This window comes from Bidens hawaiensis, unplaced genomic scaffold (genome assembly GCF_021521415.1).
Source record: "Bidens hawaiensis isolate Kalapana, Puna unplaced genomic scaffold, B.hawaiensis_p1.1 tig00028494_1, whole genome shotgun sequence".
Lineage (NCBI taxonomy): Eukaryota > Viridiplantae > Streptophyta > Magnoliopsida > Asterales > Asteraceae > Bidens > Bidens hawaiensis.
Window position 1 is genome coordinate 159,985 of NW_027494656.1, and position 21,841 is coordinate 181,825.

The 21,841-nt window shown below is 35.2% G+C and overlaps 1 protein-coding gene across 1 annotated transcript; it reads left to right on the top strand.

Moving 5' to 3' along the window:
• The first annotated feature begins 1,940 nt into the window (after positions 1–1,940).
• On the top strand, positions 1,941–7,100 carry LOC143577210 (ubiquitin carboxyl-terminal hydrolase 9-like). Its single transcript, XM_077061109.1, has 14 exons — positions 1,941–1,952; positions 2,061–2,218; positions 3,164–3,415; positions 3,585–3,726; positions 3,822–3,881; positions 3,967–4,062; positions 4,144–4,539; positions 4,608–4,748; positions 4,848–5,018; positions 5,123–5,380; positions 5,482–5,627; positions 5,695–6,210; positions 6,276–6,552; positions 6,640–7,100. The coding sequence occupies exons 2-14, from the start codon at positions 2,067–2,069 to the stop codon at positions 6,799–6,801; spliced, it is 2,769 nt and encodes a 922-aa protein (XP_076917224.1). The 5' UTR covers positions 1,941–1,952; positions 2,061–2,066; the 3' UTR covers positions 6,802–7,100.
• The last annotated feature ends 14,741 nt before the right edge of the window (positions 7,101–21,841 follow it).

Sequence of the window (21,841 nt, forward strand, 5' to 3'; positions counted from 1 at the left end):
AAGGCAAAACCCTTCATATACTTAGCACCCGCAGGGAATTGACGCCAGGAATACCTTGGAAGTAAAGTAACCGTAAGACGAGTGCGGGTACAGTGTCAAGGCAAAACCCTTCACATACCTAGCGCTCCGCAGGGAATTGAAACCAAGAAGGATCTTCTGGGCAATGCTTGCGGAAACGGGAATAACATCCCCGCATAGCGGGAACGTCGAGAACTACATTGTTTGAAGCTCCATGATGGAATTGGTGGTTTTAACATAATTGATCACTATGTTCAAAACTACCAAAACCTCATGGAGAATCCACACAAGTGGGACTCAACGCTCCTGACTTGCGAGAAGGTTACAGACCTACCCGCATCATACCCAAAGATTAAGCAGGAAAATCGGGAATTTCTGCAAGTGACATAAGGACTTCCGCGGGAAGAATCCCCATGGAAAACCTTAAAACTAAACCCCTTTCAAAACCCTTTGCTTAAAGTCCAAAAGTTCACCTCACTTTATTAAACATTCATGAGAAGAACATTGGACTGGGGGGACTTGAAGAGGTAGGTCCCAGCAGAGCCCAGTTGGACCCGCAGGACTCACCTTGAAGAGAGACGTCTGCGCAGAAACCAACTGGATCCGCAGGACCCACCATGCTCAGAGACGTGACGTCCTTACGCGCAGTACGCAAGCTGTTCCCGCATGAAATGCCTCCCAATGGTGAAGTACTCCGCCTGTTCCCGCAGCTGCGGATATAAGCCATCAGGGAAGGCCACCCGCGCAGCAAGGCTACACGCACAAGGCACTTAGCTCTCAATAATTCAGTTGTCACCTGAAGGAATGAGCAAAGCCGGGAACAATCCCGCACAAAGGCGGGAGGGGGAATACTCCCGCCCAAATAAGCCAGTCCGTACGATACGGGAAGATCTTTTGTACTGTACCTGACGAGGTATGGGCAAAAGATCTGACCAAAGATACGACAGCTCATTGACAACAGTATGGCGAGCAGCATGCTCTTGTACTGTATGTCACTATTAGCCGCTGCCTACTCACCAACTCCTGTCATACCACGTGCATAGCCGGCAGTTGGTGGAAAATGAATAGTACACAGCAGGCCTGGTCACTGTCAGCCGCTGCCTACCCACCAACTACCAGCATGGCACGTGCGTAGGCCACAGTTGGTAAAACAGGAATACTATTCAGCCGGCTATACCTTCTTGGAAACCTACCTTCGGCTATAAATACCCCAAATGGTATGATCATCTGACCTCATGATATCTTATCATATACTATCTTGTATCTTACATATTATACCTGATATCTGCTCTAGCAATCTCTTAATATATACTTATATTCAAGAGCAATCTAGTCTGATTCTCACGCCGGAGGGTGGTCACAAGGAGGAACCCCCCCCCCTTCTCAGTGACGAGCTCACGGTGTCTGTTTTGCAGGTTATCAGAAGAACCATCTTTGCCGGATCTAACCCCTCGTGGGAAACATCTATTTAACCCCAGATTATCCGTAATCTGCCCGGGGTCCGATTAGTGTTTCTTCATAAGATATGAACCTGTGTGGTAAACAAAAAAATCTCTTCGTATATTTCTTTTTCAAAAATTTGTTAATTTTACAAATAAAGATACAAGCACGACACCAAATGTGAAACCTCTTATATAGTCAACAAAAACAAAAAAGTTAGAAAATAATCAAATACATCATACGTTTTCGAAAGAGCGTCGTGAATGGAAGGCTTTGGAATAGAAGAGGAACACAAAAGTAACAAGCAAAGCAAGGGTAATAAATAAGTAACCAATATTAATTATAAAAACTCTTCCCAAGGGTTTGGTGGCAAAATAATCCCAACATTAACAAACAACGCCAATCGCCAGCCCCCTGCAATCTAGGGTTCCACGATCTCCTTCCACCACATAATAATAATAATAATAATAATAATAATAATAATAATCACAACAGTACGCAATTCAATTAAATCAATTCAAGTTTCCATTCAATCTAATCCGTCTTATTATTATTGTTATTATTATTTGCCGTCTGATTTGATTTGATCTCTGTTTGTTTAGGTTTTGATGACGATTCCGGACTCTGGCTCTATGATGGACAACGAATCACTTTGCTTGCCCTGCACTCCACAGCAAGAGGCTAGGGTTGTTAAGGACTTAAGGGACAAGGCTGAATCGAGTCTGAAAGTAGGCGATTTGTTCTTTGTTCTATCCGCAAGGTATCGATTGTTATCTGTTGATTGATGATATTGTGTGGATTCGTTATATTGTTTGTGAATGAGTTTTAATTAATGAGGACTGTAGACACACCTTGGTTTAACTTTTGTGGCTTTTAGTTATGTTTGGTGCAAGCCTTTACGGTTCTTAAACGTTGTCGTGTGATAGTTTATCGCAATTCACAACCGTCGATGCCTGTATGCAATAATAATATTAGTGAGTATGTTATGTTAGAGGTACTAAGAAAACAAGTTTTATCCGGAAGCTGATTTAATTGTTTTAGTTTTAACTTGCTTAATTTGTTAATGAAGAAGCAAGGTTTGGTGTTATCTAGTTTTTTGGGATGTAAATTTGTTTTGGTGTTTGTTGCAAGTTATTGTTTAAATTTGTTGTTCCTTTGTTGATAATACTGTCTGGATACATTTTATTGTTTATGAATAACTTTTAATGAAGAATTTACGGCTTTATTTTTGTGATTTTCAATGATGTTTGATACTATATGCAGTAACAATATAAATCTTGCTTTACAAAATGCACCATGTTAACAAGAAACTGATGAATAAGTAATGTAATCTTCGTATTTTAATTATCATGGTTGCATTCTTTTGGCATTCATTGATTAGAGTGCATGAATCGTCAATAAGTTATTGAGTTTTATATTAATAACAATGACATGTTAGGGGAACTACCAAAACACCAAGTTACTTCATATCAAAGTAGATCGTATGTAAATCAGAGCTCATGGAATCAAGTTTGATGTCAGCAGTTTGTTTATGATAACTATTCAGGGTTTCTGGCACCCAGTGGATTTAATAGTCATTTTATTAGCATTTCATTATGTAGATTCTACTCTTTTTTTATATTTTAAACTGGAACACGTAATGAACTACTTTTAAGCTCTTACATAAGCATGCTCTAATTTGGTGTCCTTGTTCTGTGTCAAGCAGGTGGTTTAAAACGTGGCAGAAATATGTTGTTGAGGAAACCGGTGAATATGAGTTGCAAGAGGTTCCTCTTGATAAAAATGCTTCGCCTTTGACAAAAGCAGCAGGGGAGCGACCCGGACCGATTGATAACTCAGATATAATTATAAATGAAGATGGTCATGATGGTGGTGACATACAGCTTCGTAGAACACTAACCGAAAGAAGTGATTATGTTTTAGTTCCCCAAGTAATTTGGGAGAAGCTTCATGGATGGTACTTTGGTTTTTTATATTCAAAACCTGTATTCAGTCTTTTATTTGTTATTTAAGATATTAGTTGCCACCATCATATTGTGAAATTAAGTAATCACAGATAATGTTGTTTATGTAATGGACAATTAGTTAAATGTGGGTACTCTATTCATGCTAAATTTACCCCTCAGGTACAAAGGAGGACCAGCTTTACCGAGGCAGATGATATCAGTTGGTATTCAGAAAACATTGTCGGTTGAGGTGTACCCGCTAGCTTTGAAATTGATTGATTCAAGAGACAAGAGTGAAATAGTTATACATATTAGTAAAAAGGTGTCATTTTTGTATCTTTCATCAAGATTCCCTGTTTGTGAAATTAATCTATATATCATTATATTGTTTCTAATCATCAATGTAATGTATTGTAGGCCTCATTAACGAAACTCTATGAGCAAGTAGCAGCACTCAAAAGGGTAGACGTTGAGAAGGTTGGTTAGTTAAATCCTATTATCTGATATCATATCTCGCTTTTCTTGCTCATTATTTTCATATTGGCATCTTGCATGTGTACAGTTACGCATCTGGGATTATTTTAACGATTTCAAGCAAACGGCTTTGGCTAATTCAAATCAAACCTTAGAGGAATCCAACCTGCAGATGGACCAATCTGTGAGTTTTATACTTCTATTTATTCTTATTATGATATGTGCTAATAATTCTGGTGTATTGCTGATTCGATTCTTTCTGCAGATTTTTTTAGAATTCCAACTTGATGGATCTATACCCTCTAGATCGGGCATGGACTCAACAGGAAATCAGTTAGCTTTGATTCCTATGGAACCACCAAGATCAACTATCACAATAGCCGGTGGTCCAAGTGTGTCAAACGGTTATGGACCAGATTATGCTTCTAGTTTGTATCAAGGATCCACTTTCGGCTCAGTGCCTATTGATATGGAAGATGCACGTGATTCTGTGAGAACCGCTTCTCATAGAGATAGAGGCTTAGCTGGATTGCAGAATTTGGGAAACACATGTTTCATGAATAGTGCACTTCAATGTCTTGTTCATACACCACCTCTTGTGGACTACTTTTTGCAGGACTATACTGATGAGATTAACAAACAGAATCCTTTAGGAATGCATGTATGTGCAAGACTGTACTTTTTAAAATGCATTATAGAGTCAGAGTTTTTGATATCTGTTTTCTTTAGGGTGAACTTGCGATTGCATTTGGTGAGCTGTTAAGGAAACTTTGGTCTTCCGGTCGAACCGCAGTTGCACCTCGTGCGTTTAAAGGAAAACTTGCTCGTTTTGCTCCTCAGTTTAGTGGTTATAATCAGCATGATTCTCAAGTAATTACTGCTTAAGCTTTTAAAGTGTTCCATTGAAAGTTCTTTTTTATTTTGAGGTTTTTTGTATAAGATGGACATTTTTTTTGTTTTTTTTTGTAGGAACTCTTGGCCTTCTTGTTGGACGGTTTGCATGAAGATCTTAATCGAGTTAAACAGAAGCCTTACATTGAAACAAAGGATTCTGATGGTCGCCCTGACGAGGAAGTTGCAAATGAGTTTTGGAGTTACCATAAAGCTAGAAACGATTCAATTGTAGTGGATGTCTGCCAGGTGACATGCTTGTTTATTCACTTACAAGTATCAACTGTTGGTAATCTCATATTTATTACTGTTTTTTAGTTACGAACTGAAATGTGATGGTTCTAAATCTTCAGGGTCAATATAAGTCAACACTGGTTTGCCCAGATTGTAGCAAAGTGTCGATCACATTTGATCCGTTCATGTATCTGTCTTTACCACTACCTTCAACCACCACACGCTCAATGACAATAACTGTATTTTATAGAGATGGAAGTAGCTTACCGATGCCATTTACCGTTAACGTGTCGAAATATGGTTACTATAAAGACCTTTTTCAGGCTTTGGCTACTGCATGCTGCTTAGAAAGTGATGAAACCTTGATCCTTGCAGAGGTAATTGTAATTTTATTTTATTTTATTTTATTTTTAATATTATTTACCCTCACTCATTTGTTCGTCATCTTAATTGTTTTCACTGGTCGTTAACTGTTAAGGTATATGACCACAAGATATATCGTTACTTCGATAACGGGGAATTATTACACTCAATCAAAGATGATGAATGCATTGTAGCCTATAGACTTTCAAAAAAACAAGCTGAATTTCCCTTGCTAGAAATATGCCACCGATATATAGAAAAGTAAGTTATTTCGGTTTTAATCTTTCTACTATTTGTAATGAGTAATAATATTCACTGTTTTCGACAGTGTGAAGCTAAGTGAAAGAAAGAGATTTTTGACACCATTGGTCACCTATTTAGAAGATGCAAAAACCGGGGCCGGTATTGAGCGAGCTGTCACTCGAGTTCTGGGCCCACTGAAAAGAAAAACCTTTTCATCATCAAAAAGTGATGGTATTAAAGTAAATGGCTCTGTTTTAGAAGAATCGACCAGTGATTGTCAGATGGAAGTTGGTGACCGATCCGGGGATAAGGATTCAGACGAAACCGAATTATCATTTCGTTTATGCATAACAGACGATCGCGGCATGAGTTGCATACCGATTTCAAAAGATTCAGTTATAAAACCTGGTAAAATTGTTAAGGTTATACTCGATTGGACTGACAAGGATCATGAGTCATATGATGCAAGCTACCTTAAAGATCTTCCGATGGTGCATAAACCTGGTCTTACCGTTAAAAAAACCAAACAAGAATCGATCTCTTTGTTTTCTTGTTTGGATGCATTCTTAAAGGAGGAACCTTTAGGACCTGATGATATGTGGTATGTTTAAATAATTAATGTTTTCTAGCATTGTGTGAGTTATTAATGTTGGGTAATTAATGCAGGTACTGTCCTGGTTGCAAGGAACACAGGCAAGCAACTAAGAAACTGGACTTGTGGAAGCTTCCAGATATTATAGTTTTCCACCTTAAACGATTCTCATACAGTCGGTTTTTGAAGAACAAAATCGACACCTTTGTGAATTTCCCAATTCATAATCTTGATTTAAGCAAATATGTTAAAAGTAAAGATCCGGCTGGCGGATCTAGCGTTTATGAACTGTATGCCATTAGCAATCATTATGGTGGACTAGGTGGCGGCCATTACTCTGCATATGCAAAGGTAAAACTTATATTAATTTTTTTTTGTATTTGCAATTGTTTGATGGAAATAAATAAATCAATAAATGTTTATTTTTGTTGTGTGTAGTTGGTTGAAGAAGATAGATGGTATCATTTTGATGATTCTCATGTGACACCTGTCATTGAAGGCGACATCAGGACATCCGCAGCGTATTTGTTGTTTTATCAAAGAGTGAAAACTAACAACACTCCAATGGGGGAGTCATCTGGAGTTCATGAGGATTTTTGAATACTGAATTAATAATAAGATTAAACAAGCAAGAACGCCAATGCCAATATCAGTATCGACGTCGGTATTAGTGTCATATCCTGGATACGGTTGATAAAATTTTGGGATTTGATATTTTGATTAGATTGATGGTGTTGCTGGAAGGAAAAAACGAGTTTTTTGATGATGGGGAAGGGATTATATATAATTAGAAAGCCGGGATGGTGTAGTTATATTGTCTCACTTGGTACATTGTTGGTTTTAAAAGCTTACTAATTTTCCAGCATACTTTATATTTTATTGAAAGATGATGTTGCAATTTGCACTATTACTTGTTTTCTGGTGTTTTTGTTATGTTGTTATTTTGATTTCACATTTGTGGACCATGAAACTGGGTTATCAACCAGTGTATGCATGCATTAACATCACAATATTTTTGTTATATGCATCAGTTGCAAAATAGATAAAATTAGTTTCAAGCTTTTGATGTCAATGTTTGCTAGAGGGTGTAACAATCAAATTCGAGTTTTACATGTTAAAACCCGGAATCAGTTGAGCTAAGCTAGGGATGAGCATTAACCTTGTGCCGATAAGTTCAGTACGGTCAGTACCTGCTTTTTCAGACATTCGGTATAAGTATTTTTGATGCTGGTTCGGTGCAAATTTCCCATGGTACCGAATTTTGTAACAAGCATTGGTACCGTTTCTATAAAATTTGATACAAGATTCGGCACTAGGGGTGCAAACGAGACGAGCCGAGCCTGAGCTCGACTAGGCTAGGCTCGAGCTCGGCTCGTTTAGCTTACAAATGGCCCGAGCTCGGCTCGTTTAGCTTACACAGGGCCCGAGCTCGGCTCGTTTCGAGCTCTATTTTCAAAGCTCGAGCTCAGCCCGTTTACTATATATCAACTATTTTTTTATATAATTATAATTATTTTTATATATTTTTTTCTATTATAACTTTATATATAAAATAATATATATTATTTAGTTATTTTTATTTATTTTTTCCATAACATTATATATATATATATTAATTAATAATTATTAAATATATATTTTCAAAATTTATATAAATGGCGGGCTCGTTTAGGCTCACGAGCCGGCTCGAGCTTAATAAGTGAAGCTCGGACTCGTTTAATAAACGAGCTTATTTTTAGGCTCGAGCTCAGGCTTGGGCTCGATTAAGCTCGGCTCGATCAAGCTTTTTAACGAGCCGATCTCGAGTAGCTCGGTTCATTTGCACCCCTATTCGGCACTTCTCAAACTTCTTTCTTCCTGGTACCATACCGATAAACTATACAATGTGAGTTTAAAATCTTATTACATAAGTTGTAAGGCTGTACAAAAATTGTTACTGAAATATATGATGAAAATGACTTGCACGTATAATTGAACATGATTTGCTTGCTCTTTGTGAGAATACAATACATGGCATGTTGTGACCATTGAATATTTTTTAAGACCATTTGTTCCGCACAAGCTGTAATTTGTCTAAGCCTGTTGGTTAACAAAGTGTTGACGATTCCCGTAACTATCTGGTAACATGTTCTCATAGTTCAGAAAAAAGTTATATAAGTTGTTCTTATGACTTTGCTTCGTTAGAATTGAATTTCTCTAAAATACATTAGATTCTTTTACGGTTTTATACGTAAAGTAAAAAATGAGATTAGTAATGGTGGCAAAAATGACTATGAAGAAAAGCGATATAGAAAAGCTAGAAAGATAATAATTTTTAAGTGACAAGTTCGTTTATATTCAATTGAGAACTTATAAAATGATAACGTATTTGTTAACAGACTATAGGTCACTCATTTCATTCATTTAGTGCATGCGGTGAGGTGCGAGCCGCAACAAACGAAGGGGGAAAGCGAGAGACCTTTTCAAATATGATCAAATCAATCGTATTGGCACAACCCTAGACGAGTCTATTAAAAACCCAAGTTATAAAAAAAAATTCAAGAGCAAAACAATATAAAACTTGAAATCTTTTAATAAAACATTAACTTGATTACTATCATCAAGTTGCATTTTCTAAAAAAGCTATATATATAAGAAACAAAACAATTTGGTAATTATTGTCGTTTAAGTTATCATTCAACATCACGGGTCGTGGGTTAACTCCTTTGATCACTTTTTTTTATTATTTATTTAAAAAATGATTTTTGTCATATAACTCGTTAAAACGGTTGATAGATATAGGTATTATAGTTGAAGTGTAAGTGTTTTACATGCATTTGTAATTTCAATCCTACACATGTAATTTAAAATATTTATACGGAAATAACAAAAAGTTCTTAAACTTGTCGTTTCATGGCATACGTGAATACACATATGGTACTGTGGCATGTGGGTTTAGACTAAGGCAACCCCTTCCACATCATCATCACTTTAACGCCAAATCATTATATCTTTGGGCGCCAGTGTAGTAATGCTTGAAGGGCTTGAAATAATGGGGCTGACTATAAATCCAACCAATCAAAATACCCGACTAATATTTATTAAAAAAAGATAAAATAATTGTTTGTTTTTTATTTTGTTAAACTATTACGTGTGTTTGAGGACAGAGCTAATGAATCCCCTTCGACTATGTGGCCATAACATGGGTTTTTTTTTTTTTTTTTTTCAAAACCAACTCTCCTATACATTATTTATGTAAAACTTTTGAATTAGTGTATAGTGTGACCGACTATCAATCTGTTGCAACGTGTTTCTTTTTGGCTGGTCATGATGATCGAAACATACATTGTTCATAGTGACAGATTATTTCACATGGGTGACAGCCAAACGTAGTAAATGACAATATGGCATGAACACAGACAATTAAGTGTTCAAAGATTTAACTTGGAAAACATTATAATTTTTGTCCTTCATGTATTTATGGTTACAACTTTCATCCAACTTTCACAGTTATACAAATTATTGGTTGTGTTCGATATATACATACATACATACATATATATATATATATATTAGTTACATAAAAATAATAGAAAGAAAAACTAGGTGCTTTTCCAAACACAAGTTTAATATTAAATTTTAGAAAATAAGACAACTTACATTTTTTAGTCCATATAATAATTGTTGTATGTGGTGTTATTTTTTTAATGTAGCAATAAAGTGTGTTTATGAAGGACATTTGATTCACCAAATTGATTTGTGTGAAATATATAAAACTAAAAAGTTAGAAAAGTAAATAAGGGAACTAAGAAAACGAAAAAAAAATATATATACAATCAAATATTAATTTATAAAGAACATTATATTTTTATAAGATAATCAATTCGATTAATAATTATTAAATTCCAGATGAGTTATAAAATATAAGTGATGAACAAAATACAAGAAAAAAAAAGTTAAGAAAAAAAGAAAGAAAGAAAAGAAGCAAAGAATGGTGAATATATATTATTACACAAAGTTGACAGGATAAATTTTACTATTAGTTAAGAGAAAAAACAACGATTAATGTAATCATCGAAATCATGTGTGATTTTTGATAAACATAGAGGAAGATCATACTTTTGCCTATAGTTTATTTCTACAGCACCATATGGAACACCAAACATGTGCAAGCAAAACAAAGTATTTTTGGTTTGGGATGGTTTTGGTATATGTAGTTATGCTTATAACTAGATAGATATATCTTAAAATACTAATAAAAGAAAATGTTAAACTTAGGTGTCAAGCCCATATTTCAACTAATTCTTAATCTCTCATCTCATTCATTCTAGCTATTCATAGGTCATGGGTCATAACATAGTATGGATTATGTTCATTATTGAATCAAGTGTCATTTTCATACTTAAAATTTGACCAAGTACACAACTTTAGTACTTTTTTTTTACTTTTTTGCAAATCAACACCTGGTGTTTCCAAAATCATGTTATTTTAGTACTTTTCGTTAACTCTGTTTGTGTTTTCTATTAAGTCTACATTAAATTAATTCACAAGTATTTTAAGAATCACAACTGAAATAACAAACCTTATTTATCCTTATCATTTAACAAAACCCATGTAATACACGGGTTTAAAAGCTAGTTTTATATATGGTATTTCATTGGATACGAAATTATTCATTAATCAAAAACATGAGTTGTCTGAAATGTTTAAAAATTTAAACTATTTGACTTTACCTGCCGTGAGTTCCTATTAGTCTATTACTTGAAACATGATCTCAAAAATTGTAATAAGAGACGACTTGAGATAATCCAAAAGTTCAAGTTTGATTTTATCAAATCCAATTACTTAACAATTTTAGGTCTTTAATAACTTTAATCCAATTAACAAATTTTAGGTCTTTAATAACTTAACAAGTTTAAAATGCATTATCACGTGCATACAATTATCATTATCTTAAAATGACAGTGTGACAGAGCCGAAGTCACAAGTGACACCTCACAAGGGTGACAGAAAGGTACGTTTTTACTTTTTAAATTAAAATTATATATTATCTTTTAAATATTCATCAATATAATTATTTTATGCTTGGGTAAGCGAGTTTGATATTAGTGATTGTGTTGAATGTTGATTTTCGATTTTGCTTTCTATACCTACATATAGCTGCATATTTTCCTTTAATAAAGAGGTAAAAAAGAAAAAACATATAAAAACCGAAATGTATTGCAGGTATCATATTCGAAACTTGACTTAAGGAAAACAGTGGGTTTCCTCTTTAATGATATTTTTGAGTGAGTCATACCTAAAACGTCCTCCTGTCTCAGAAAAATTCATTTGGTATTAAAGGTGGTTCAAAGGCTATTCAAAGGGAAAAAAGGGTACACGTGGCAAACAAACAAATTAACATATTAACATAATATACAACAAATTAAACCCACCAACATCATCACTCTTGATTCCCCCTTGACAGATAATTTACTTCCTTTTATAATGTGTATATATATATCTATCTAATATAATCTAAATATCTAAATATAAAATAGTGTGAACTAGTTATAACTGATTGGATATTTGGATTGCATACATTTAATGGTACCATAAATTCTAAAACTAAATGCACTCATCGACGTCTATGACTCACAAGTCACAAGAATGATTGGACGGTTTGAATGTTTGATCGAGCCGATCTTATCTTCGTACTATTTAGACTGTATATTTAACCGACTGTTTTTCTAAATATACAAAAATTCAATTTGTTTAAAGTTTTAAACAAAATATGAAAAGAATTTATATTTTCATGTGAATTTTAACTTATATAAAATATGAGACAATGGAGTACCAGGTTATTTAGAAAATGAGTTTTTAAAAGAAAAGGCAAGCTTAATATTGAAGAAGTTTATCAAAAGGTTGTTTATAAAACTATTTTTTATCCATAAAATGTGTTCATATCTTATCCACTTTAATAAGTCGGGTGCATCATATTATTTTACAAATAGGAACAAAAATAAAAAGGACGAGAAAGAATTGTAGAAAAAATCCCTTAAAAAATAATAAAAAGCTAATAAAAAAAATCATAACTCAAAATTTAATAAAAAACGAAAAATGTAAAAACGCAAAAATGTTTCCATCGTCTTACTCGTTTTAAAAAAAACTCAAAAAAAGAGTAAAAAGACACAATGTTGAGGAAAAAAGATTATTGTGTATTTTTATTTATCATTGTGTTTTTTGTTTATTTTCGTTATTGATTGTGTTTTTTTCCTTAACATTGTGTCTTTTCTTCTTGATATTGTGTTATATTTTGTTCGACATTGTGTTATATTTTATGGTCTATTGTATTTTTTTTATTTATCATTATGTTGTTTGTTCATTTCAGCATTGTGTCTTTTCGTCTTTTTTTCCTTGGGAATTGTTTTAGAACGGGAATACCGGGGGGGGGGGGGGGTTGGTTTTTTTAAATTTTTTTTATTTATATTTTGAGTTAAGTTTTTTTTATTATTTTTTAAAAACTTTTCTTGAAAGATCTTTTATGTGACCACAAATTCTTCTCACAATTTTCATTTTTGTCTCATTTTGCATTTTAACTTTTCCCTAATAGTCAATATCTAAGGTCATGTTTGGTATGAAAGTAATAATAGCCGGAATGAAATGAATCATTCCAAAGGAATGAAATATAACAAGTTTGGCTGTCATTTATCAATGGAATGAATCATTCAGAAATGCAATTCCATCCATATATAGCATTTTTGATTCTTTAGTAGAATGTGTTTTTTCTTTCATTCATTCAAGGAATTGAATGAAAAATGATCAGCAATTATTATTATTATTATATCATCATTATTATTTTATTATAGTATAACTATTATTAAATTATAATAATTATTATGTTTTATTATTATTTCATATTATGTTATTACCGTTCCATTAATTGACAAAAATACTAATAAAGGAATAATAATAAAGTTATGATTCATTTCATTCCTACGTGGTAACCAAACAAGACAATTAAATGGTAATGATTCATTTCATTCATTCAATTCCATTGTCCATTCCATTCCCCGGTTCATTCCATTACCTTATACCAAACAGACTATAATGGCCGTTCGTTTCACAAAATGAAATGGAATTGGAATTTGCATAGGATTTGGAATTTGAAGGAATTGGATTTGAAATATGAACATTCCAATAGGAAATGAAAATTGAAGGAATTGAAATCCAATTCCATTCTTGATGTGTTCGTTTGACAAAGGAGTTGGAATCGGATTTTCTTTAACGAGGATAACGACGAAAACATTTTAGTTTTTTTAGATTTTTTGTTTTTTATTCATATTTTGCGTTATGGTTTTTTTTTATTATTTTTTTTTGAATTTTAAAGGTTTTCTATTAAGATCAAAAACTCCTCAAAAAATATTCAAAAATAATAATAAAAATTCATAACTCAAAATATAAATCGAAAACAAAAAAAGTAAAAAAAAACTAAAATGTTTTAATCATTGTTCTCGTTAAAAAAAACTCGCGAAAAGATTTTAACGAATTCACTTAAAATCCTCCACATTTTGGAAAGATTTAGAATCTCTTCATTTAAAGAAATTTGAAGGAACTGAATTTCAATTCCAATTCCTTGACAACCTATAAGGCCCCGAACCCCGGGAACCCCACAGTTGGTAATCACTCAAAACACTCGTAAAATTAAATAAACTCAAAAACCATTTCTTCCATTAAAACAAACGTATCAGAGTATAAATTTTACGGAAAACATGAAAAATGTAATAATTTCCCGAAACCCGGGACTTTTGCCCAAAATCCAAAGTAAGTATAACTTTTATAAATTTCCTTGAAATAAAACATTCATAATAATTCTTCCTTCCAGTATGCCCTTCACCATCCAAGTAGCTCCGTGCACGTCCAAGCGATAAGGCATCCTCTTCCGAATCCTGAAACTTACACTAACATGCACACAAAGTCAGCTTGAGCTGAGTGAGTTCAAGTTTTAAGTAAAAGATATCAGTAGTAAAATCATGATAGTCATATCAAAGGTTTTCTAAAAGTAAAAGGGTACATCCATCTAATCATCATTACCGAACTTAAACATCCTCATACATACATATACAAAATGTATATGTAAACATCCATTCAATAACATCCCTATATACATATCAATCAATCAATCATACCCAGTAAAATCCCACCGACAGCAGAGCTATAGGTAGGGTCTGGGGAGGGTGGGATGTAGGCACACCGTACCTCTATCCAAAGGAATAAAGAGGTGGCTTCCAGAGAGACCCTCGGCTCTAAGAACATGTGTATGAAGCAAAAAAAGGAAATCAAAGTTTAACAGTTATATAAAAAACTACTACTAATTATAATAATATTAATAAAAAGGTCACAGTTTAACCGTAATATAAAAGCTAATAATAATAATAATAAAATATGTAAGGGAAATACCATTATGGTATGTGACCTAAATAAGTTAAGTCTAAGCCTTAAGGTATTCAATTCTCTCTAAAAATCCTTAACTTTAATTCTACTTCTCCACGAATTCCTATCCTCAACCATGTCCTCGGAGAGGTTTAGGTCTATCAAATCATGCCTAATCCTCTCATCCCAAGTCAATTTCGGTCGTCCTCTACCCCTCCTCCCCTCTATAGTAATGTTTTCTACGGATCTAACAGGATTCGTCGTCTGTCTTCTCTTTACATGTCCAAACCATCTCAATCTCCACTCTCTTATCTTGTCTGCTATGTTCGCCACCCCTAATCTCTCGCGAAGCACAACGTTTCTTATTCTGTCTAGCCTTGTGTGCCCACACATCCAACGTAGCATTCTCATTTCTGCTACCTCCATCTTCCGCACTTGTGCCTTCTTGATGGCCCAACAATCTGTTCCATATAGCATTGCAGGTCTAACTGCCACCCTATAGAATTTTCCCTTCAGATTAGTCGGGAAACTCTTGTCGCATAATATACCTGTGGCTGCTTTCCATCTACACCATCCTACCTGAACTCGGTGGGTCACATCACTGTCTAATTCCCCATCGCTCTGTACAAATGATCCTAAATACTTGAACTTCGTTACCTGCGGGACCACCTGCCCTTCAATTGTGATGTGTGCGTCTTCACTGTCGTTTATCTCACCAAAATCACAGTGTAGGTACTCCGTCTTAGATCGGCTAATCTTTAAACCTTTTGTCTCTAAGGTTGTTCGCCACTCCTCAAGCCTCATGTTTAGATCTTGTTTTTTCTCAGCAAGTAACACAATATCGTCTGCGAACATCATGCACCACGGGAGAGTCCCCTGAATCGACTTTGACAACTCATCCAAGACTACTGCAAAAAGAAACGGGCTCAACGCTGACCCCTGGTGAAGACCTACCTCTACAGGAAAGAAATCAGTATCCCCCATTGGCGCACGGACACTTGTTTCACTCCTGGTATACATATCCATAATTATCTCTATGTATTTCCTGGGCACTCTTCTACCCTCCAAGCACTCCCAGAGCACCTGTCGTGGCACACTGTCGTAGGCCTTTTCTAGGTCAATAAACACCATATGTAGATCACGCTTCTTCTCCCTATACTTTTCCATTAATCTTCTTATAAGGTGTATTGCCTCTGTGGTGGAACGCTCCGGCATGAAGCCAAATTGGTTGACCGTAACCTGAGTTTCTCGTCTAAGTCTAACCTCAATCACTCTTTCCCATAGCTTCATAGTATGACTTAGTAGTTTGATTCCTCGGTAGTTACCACAACATTGGGCGTCTCCTTTGTTCTTATAGATAGGAACTACAACGCTGCTCCTCCACTGGTCTGGCATCTTACCTGATTTGAGAATACTATTGAACAGAGTAGTTAACCACATGACTCCTTCCTCCCCCAGACACTTCCACACCTCGATGGGTATGTTGTCTGGGCCAACCGCCTTAGACCTTCCCATCCTCCTAAGTGCGTCCTTCACCTCTTCTCGTGTGATCCGTCGGCAGTAGCAGTTATTCGATTGTTGTCGATGAAAGTTTGTGTTGTCATGTTCTTCTTGGTAAGCTCTCCCATTGTTAAAAAGATTGTGGAAGTAGGTTTGCCATCTTAGCTTGATGTCCTGCTCCTTGACCAGTACATGCCCATCTGTATCCTTTATGAACTTCACCGGTCCTAGATCTTGCCTTCTACGCTCCCTGGCTTTGGCAATCTTAAACATAGCATGTTCCCCCTCTTTTGTTTCTAGACTTTCATACATCCGTTTAAAGGCCGCCTTCTTTGCTTCCGCCACTGCCTTCTTTGCCTCTATCTTGGCCGTTTTGTAGTTGTCCCTCAAATCCACTCGCTCCTCCTCATTCGTGCACCTCATTAGCTCCCTAAAACATCCTTGTTTGTCCCTTATCTTGTCTTGCACTGCGTCATTCCACCACCAAGACTCCTTATGCCCACTTGACTTTCCTGTTGTGACCCCGAGAGTCTCCTTTGCTACTTGGATGATCTTTGTCTCCATAGCTTCCCATATATGAGTTGAGTCCCCATTTAGTTGAGCCCGCGTATGCAGTATGAGTTTATCCTTAAACAGAAGGAGATTTTCGTCCTTCAAATTTCCCCATCGAATTCTCGGTGTACCTTTCTTCTCTCGAACAGTCAGCTTATTTCTGAAGGCTATATCAGTCACTAGTAGTCGATGTTGAGTCACAACTGCCTCCCCAGGTATGACTTTGCAGTCCTTCCACCAACGTCGGTCTCCTCGCCTCATCAAAAGGTATGACTTTGCAGTCCTTCCACCAAGGTATGACTTTGCAGTCCTTATATACATAACAGTATATATATATATATATATATATATATATATATATATATATATATATCATCCACGTATAACATCAGGGTCGAGCAAACGTACAACCCAAACACGTAACATCAGTGTATGCAAACACAAAGTAGGCATACACAACATCAGTAGTCGAAACGACTACAACATCGCCAAATAGAGGCCAAGAAATAATGTATATACACATATATATATTTAACATCCCAAGGCTTACCATATACTAGCAAGCCTATATAAAATCTTTTTAAAAACATTTCATCAAGTAAGAAAACAATTAGGTGCGCATGCTAGCCCAAAAGTAAAATGAGTAAAAAGGGCATCATGAACTCACCTGAGATCGATCGAATACTTGCAACGAGCTAGGAAGTTCTTAAGGGCAAAATCACAAGCAAGGGTACATAACGCGTTACTAACTAGACTGTAGGAACACTCTAGCCTAATGGGCCGTACAAGCCCAGCACTTTGGCCCAAGGCCCAACACTTGGCCCAAGGCCCAAAGATAGTCAAATCGGGTCGAATGCGCGTGAAATAATTCTTAAAACCATTTGTTAACCGAATCAGCCCCGAATGGACCAAATTCCGTCTTAACTCTTTTCATTCATCAAGATTATGTCACCCGAGTTGATAGGGTTGACGGTTCCTTTTTACAGCTCTTACTTTAACGTTTAAACGAAAATTCGCGCATCGCCGACTCGATTGACGAAGCACTAACCACAACAACCCCGAGCATCAAAATAATTTTCCCACAGCCCTTAGACTCCCCTAGGTCCATGCAAACTGATTCGGTTGGTCATCCAACCGATTAACGCATCAAACTCAACAATTCTAGACAACCGAACATAACAATCAAACTACAACTAGTTGATCAACTTAACGAACACCTAAGAACATGATCTTTGAGTATGATATACGGGACATACCTAAGAAGATTGTGGTGCAAAAACTCACTTCAAACAGCCCCGACAAAAACACAATTGAACATCCACCGGTTAAGCCTAAAACGAACTTATCGATCAATAACGAGTAAAACGTGTAGATTTTAGCATGCGGAGATGCATTTAATTACATAGGATAAAATTTGAAATAAATTATTAAATTTTTACCAGACTTTAATAAATGTCTTAGGTTTATAAAAATATTTTTATTATATTTTTATATTGGACACAAAAATCATAAAAATTCCTCCAACACAGAAAGGTATGTGCAGCTATTTCAGCGCGCAACAAAATGGTTTTATTTTTATAAAATTCATTACCGAATCAAATTAAATGATTCCAATTGGGTTTGGTTCCTAACTCAAAATACTAACTTCCAGAAGTGGAACCAACCAATTTGGATCTGTCGAAAAAAGGTTATGACGTCGGGAAGACAGACCATAATCCGTCATCGAGCATCAGCTTTGACACTCGATTTTATAAATTCAAAAAAACCATTCAAATCTCGTCCAAAAATTACGTATTATACCTTTCTGGAAACTAGACTCAAAGTAGAACATCATGGAATCAAGAATCGATCAAAAACAGTGGATTAACATCGCGTTAAAGACCTTACAATAAATGTATACTAATCTGTCAGGAAGCTGTTATCATCAAAACTCAATCTTAACGACCAATAAACGCGTTAATATGATCAATTAAGGTGTAAAAGACGTGGGGAATCATAAAACCGACCTTGAGTTGAAGTTTTCACGGCTGAAACATGGAGGGGCAGAAGAAAAACGAGCAGGGGGGGGGGGTTCTTAGCTGCGATCGGCTGCACCTAGGGTTATGAGTTAGGGTTTTTCATTCTCTTATGATATAAAATAAGAAGTTTCATTCTAGCCCCTCAAGTATAAAGTGTGTAGCAACTTGGGTGGAAAGTTACATAATTTTAACGTACCGGGATGACGTAAAGCCTCCGAGGAAAGTCGGATAAATCCCGAGAGATGTACATACTTTACATGCTTTAAATCACTTATCTGAAATTAACGGGCGTTACACAACCGAACACACCAAAATGGAATTAAGATTTCAATTCCAACGAAATGAACACGCCATGTCATGGGATTTTAATTCTAATTCCTTTGAATTCCCACGAATTCTGTGGAACGAACGCGCCCTAAGTCGTTAAAATCATCAAGAACTGCCTATATGCTTTTCCAAATAAACGTATTGTTTTGTTTGATCGAGATGTTTTGCTGTATTCTGGTACTAAAATGAATACAATTAATAATTTCAACCCGAAGACTTGACATTTCAGTTTTATAGCTTCCTTGCCACTTTGATAATAAAGCCAAGTTTGCGATCATTAAACTTTTGATACCAGGCCCACCTTGATCCTTTGGATCCATTAATTGATTCCACACAATTGAACAAGTTTTCGTATTTGACAAACGCCCCCCCTGATGGTTGGGTAAAAGTTAGTTATTATTATATTTCAATTAGTTTGTTTTAGATAAATAAATGAATGAACATTGGTACTTCAAGCATTGTTATGTGTTTTCAGGGCAGTGGAGGCTATGGAGCTTAATGAGGATATTTACGGGCTTGGAACGAAGATCGAGAAGTGAGAGATTGGAAGTGCATGCATCACGAGGCAGTCAAGAAAAAAAAATAAGAAAATCTGAAAAATTGCATCTTCGCGATACGCGAAGATGCAGGGGAACAACTTCGCGATACGCGAATTTGCAAGATTCTGGCCGCGACTATTTTGTCCTTCGCTATACGCGAAGGAGCAAGCCTATCATCTTCGCGATACGCGAAGATGCTCTAAGTCGGCAAAAATTAGGGCTTGCCTTATATAAACCCCTTAACCTCCCCATTCGGATTATTACGACTTCCAGAGGTAGAAGAGGTGCTCTAGGACGATTTTCGTCCATCCCGAAGCTTCCGGTTTGTCCTACAATCGTATGTTCATCAAGATAAGTGCTTTAACAATTATGTCGATGTCCGGCTAGTCGTGTGTGTTTGTTCTAGGCTAAGGTTTTGTGTAAGGTACTGTTTTGATCAGATTCTAATGCTTAATGATTATAGCTTGATTAATTTTATATGATTTGTCTTGCTTAATTAGTTATTTGGTTGATTAAAGTTTGTGTTTGCGATGATTGATTTGTGTAACGTTTGTTTGGTTGTTCATCAACATTTAGGGTTATGCTCTTGTGTCATTGGACTAGAATCATCAAACCTTATCATTGAGTTAGTAGTCCTAGACATAGATTTGACAATTGTGGAGTCCGGGTTCATTTGTGTCAACAATTCGGTTAGGGTACCGTTTGTCATCATAAATCAAACCATAGGACTAGTAATTATTATAAAACCAAAGACTAAAGAATCTGTGATTGACGTATGGAACACATAACCCGAGCCTAGAATGAATGCTTTTTAATTAATATTGTTTATAAATCTTTTTAAGTAATAATTAGTTTTAATTAAATCTTTTTATAAAAACCGCTTGAGATCGTCTGTCCGCTTAGATTAAATAATTAGTTATAAATTAAATAAACTTGCACTTTCCCTGAGTCCCTGTGGAGACGATCTTACTTACCCGTACTAGTTATAGGTATTTAAGTCTTTAATTAATTTTTTTTAGTAGACCGCGACAGCCTACGTCACCCCCCCCACACACACACATGCACAATAAGAATTGTCTACTAATACCTTCAAGATCATTGATAGCATGCAATTCGGCTATTAGCATTGGAAAATAATTGATAAGTTGTCAAGAACCGTTTTAATTAATGTGATTACTCGCTTTTCAGCTAGAAGGCTTTGATTCAAACTTACAAGTACCAGCTTCTAGTTCTTGTTAAGGTTCATGTTGGCCCTAAAAAAATAATGAAAAGCTAAAAAAAATCATAACTCAAAATTTAATAAAAATAATGAAAAATGTAAAAACACAAAAATGTTTCCACCGTCTTCCTCTTCTAAAAAAAACTCGAAAAAAAGTAAAAGACACAATGCTGCGGAAAAAAGATCATTGTGCCTTTTTATTTAGGAAAATTGGATTTAATAATCCCAACATTATCTTAATGGCCGATAATAATCTCAACGAAATTTCGTACCACCATTGGTCCCAAATTTAAAAAGTTGGCTCTCAATGGTCCACCGTTAAAAAAATCAAACGACTTTAAGTTTTTTTCGAATTTCAAGCTGATTTTTAGGGCTTTTGATCGGAAGGAAGATACGAACCGATTAACGTAAAAATGAGGTCAAATGGATTGATTCGTGCTTCGAATCGTGTGTTTGAACTTCAAATTAACAAAAATTAAGTTGCTTGGAGTATCGTTTCGAGCTAATTTTTACGTTAATTGACTCGTATCCTCCTTCCGATTAAAAGCCCTAAAAAATCAGCTTGAAATTCGGAAAAAACTTAACGCCGTTAGGTTTTTTTTTAACAGGTGACCATTGAGAGCTCACTTTTTTAAATTTGGGACCACTGGTGGGAATAAATTAAGTTGGGATTATTATTGGCCAATAACAGAAAGTTAAGATTATTAAAATTCAATTTTCCTTTTATTTGTCATTGTGTTTTTTGTTTATTTTTGTCATTGATTTTGTTTTTTTCCCTTGACATTGTGTCTTTGTTTCTTGATATTGCGTTATATTACTCAACATTGTGTTATATTTTATTCGGCATTATGCTATATTTTGCGACCTATTGTGCCTTATTTATTTATTTATCATTGTGTTTTTTGTTCATTTTCGACATTTTGTCTTTTCGTCTTTTTTTCCTTGGGAATTTTTTTAGTAGGAGAATATTGGGGGGGGGGGCATTTTGTTTTTTTTTATTTTTTCATTTTTTATTTTTATTTTGAGTTATGGTTTTTTTATTATTTTTTAAAAAATTTTCTTGAGGGATTTTTATGTGACCACAAATCCTTCTC